This window comes from Atta cephalotes (genome assembly GCF_000143395.1).
Source record: "Atta cephalotes unplaced genomic scaffold scaffold00033, whole genome shotgun sequence".
Taxonomy (NCBI): Eukaryota; Metazoa; Arthropoda; class Insecta; order Hymenoptera; family Formicidae; genus Atta; species Atta cephalotes.
This window is the reverse complement of record NW_012130097.1, coordinates 777,795-779,865: the sequence shown is the minus strand read 5'-3', so window position 1 is coordinate 779,865 and position 2,071 is coordinate 777,795. Positions and strand designations below refer to the sequence as shown.

The 2,071-nt window shown below is 33.1% G+C and overlaps 1 protein-coding gene across 1 annotated transcript; it reads right to left on the bottom strand.

Moving 5' to 3' along the window:
* Positions 1-257: 257 nt before the first annotated feature.
* Positions 258-2,071, bottom strand: LOC105621335 (exosome complex exonuclease RRP42). Its single transcript, XM_012202801.1, has 6 exons — positions 1,882-2,071; positions 1,409-1,608; positions 1,174-1,339; positions 794-988; positions 449-604; positions 258-362 (listed from the first exon to the last, which is right to left on the bottom strand). Exons 1-6 carry the CDS (start codon positions 1,936-1,938, stop codon positions 258-260), a joined length of 879 nt encoding a protein of 292 aa, XP_012058191.1. The 5' UTR covers positions 1,939-2,071.

Below are 2,071 nucleotides of genomic sequence, written 5' to 3'. Positions count from 1 at the left end.
TAAATTAAATATTGTTATACTATAGTCAAATGCTATTGAAACTATACTATTGATATTTCATTTTACAATCTTAATGCAATCTTCAAATTTTACGTATTAAAAATGTTCTGTTAGAGTTTGAGAAATATTGCGTCGTAATGTTAACAGTTATAAAAAATAACGAGGAGTACTATGCAGTCTAACGAGTCCACATAACTAAGAATTTGAAAAAAATATATTTGTATCTTTTAAAATCCATAACAACGTATCGCGCAATGTTATCTGAGAAATCCAAATATGGGCTTCGTTTGGCCGAGCTTATTTTCCTCTTCCAGTCCTTTCATAAGAGCTTCGTTTAGCTTGAAACTGATATCCTTTCCAACCTGAAAATCCAGAGTCAAAAACAAATTTGACAAAATTCGCCTTTAATCATAATAAATAATAATTAAGACATAAAAACTGTTATCACCTGCAACATCTTAATCAAAGTATTAGGCAACAAGCTGCCGTATCCCAGCTTGACTACAGACGTCATCTTGCCATTCGGCATCACGGACATAAGGATACTAGCAGTACTGCAAGATTCTTCTTCCGATGTTGGATCTATCACGAAGTTGTCACCAATCTGTTAGAAGAAATATCTTTAATTGCCGAAAATGTACAAAATAATTAATAAAAAGTTACAAAAAAAATATAGAAATACCATAAACAGTAAACGTTTCCTTATTGTTTCTTAGATAAATATATGTATAAAATATATGTATAAAAACATCATAATTCATTTCTTTAAAAATGACTAAAGATTATTGCATACCTTGCATATTGTTAGTACCACTGGGTAATTTGTGACGTCTAGTTTAATACAGTCGTAAGGATCGTCTGATACCTGAATATCTGGTTCGTTACCGTCGAGTGTGGCTGTGATCACCCTTGGAATTTCAGTATTATACAACGCCGCTTTCACCGCAGTACCAACAGCGTCGAATAGATTTCCACCGCATTGAAGGATCTGGAAAGGTGAAAAAATGATACAGAATTTTAAATTTTGGGTTTGTTTTTTTCAGCTGAATTTCTTGCACGTTCTTTCCTCTTCTTTTGTCCATATTGAAGAAATAATGCAAAAAATTTAGTTAAATAGAATAGAATATTGTAGTATTGTAGTATTGTACCATATTACTTACCAATATTACTTACCAAAATGTCCACGTACATTTTCCAACATTTCTGACGAGGTATTATACACAGCTGCTTTAAATCGAAAGCGTCTGGTGTCTGATAGGCCATGGAAAGGATGTTGCTAATTTCAGTCGCCAAATCGTCCCCACCTTTGCCTTCAAATGCCGGTGTAGCATTAGCAGAACTAGAAAAAGTATTAAATTAAATTAAAGTATATTCGATGTTAATCTATAAGCCTAAGGTGTATACATACCAGTCTACGAAAAATTCCAATTTGCCTTCCTCTGGTTTTTCAGCATACGGTGTGTCAATTTCAAGTTTTACGCCAACTAATACATCTGTAATATTGCCTATACGTAATCTCGCTGATCCATGGGTATGCTTCATCAGCTTAGTTTCGATCTCGATAGGACGATACTGATACCTCGATCGACCATCATTTCTGAGATCAAGCTGAAATTAACAAATCAATTATTATAATATACAGTATGTATCAAAAGTTCCAGAGATTTAATTGTTGGATATAAAAACTATAAGAAAAAAATGTTCTTTGAATAGAGTATTAATTTTTATCTGTAATGAGATTATCAGAAATAAATTAGCAGCACCTGACTGACGATTAATAGATTAACAGCAATAATTAGTGTCCGAAAATAATAAATGCTAGAAAAGCATGCACAGGATCATAAGAAACAATTGCACGTAAACACTGTTGAAAATACTCACATCAACCCCGTGAATAATAAATGTCTTCTCGCCCAAACTCAAAGGGATTTCGGCCATCTCACAGAGATTAACTTCGTCAATCTAACGTCGAATCTAACTCGGAAACGCAATCATAAAAGTATTTATCAGTACCAGTTGTATTTCTCACTAGAACAGGATGATTGAGGATGACATAACCTCATTTAAATTG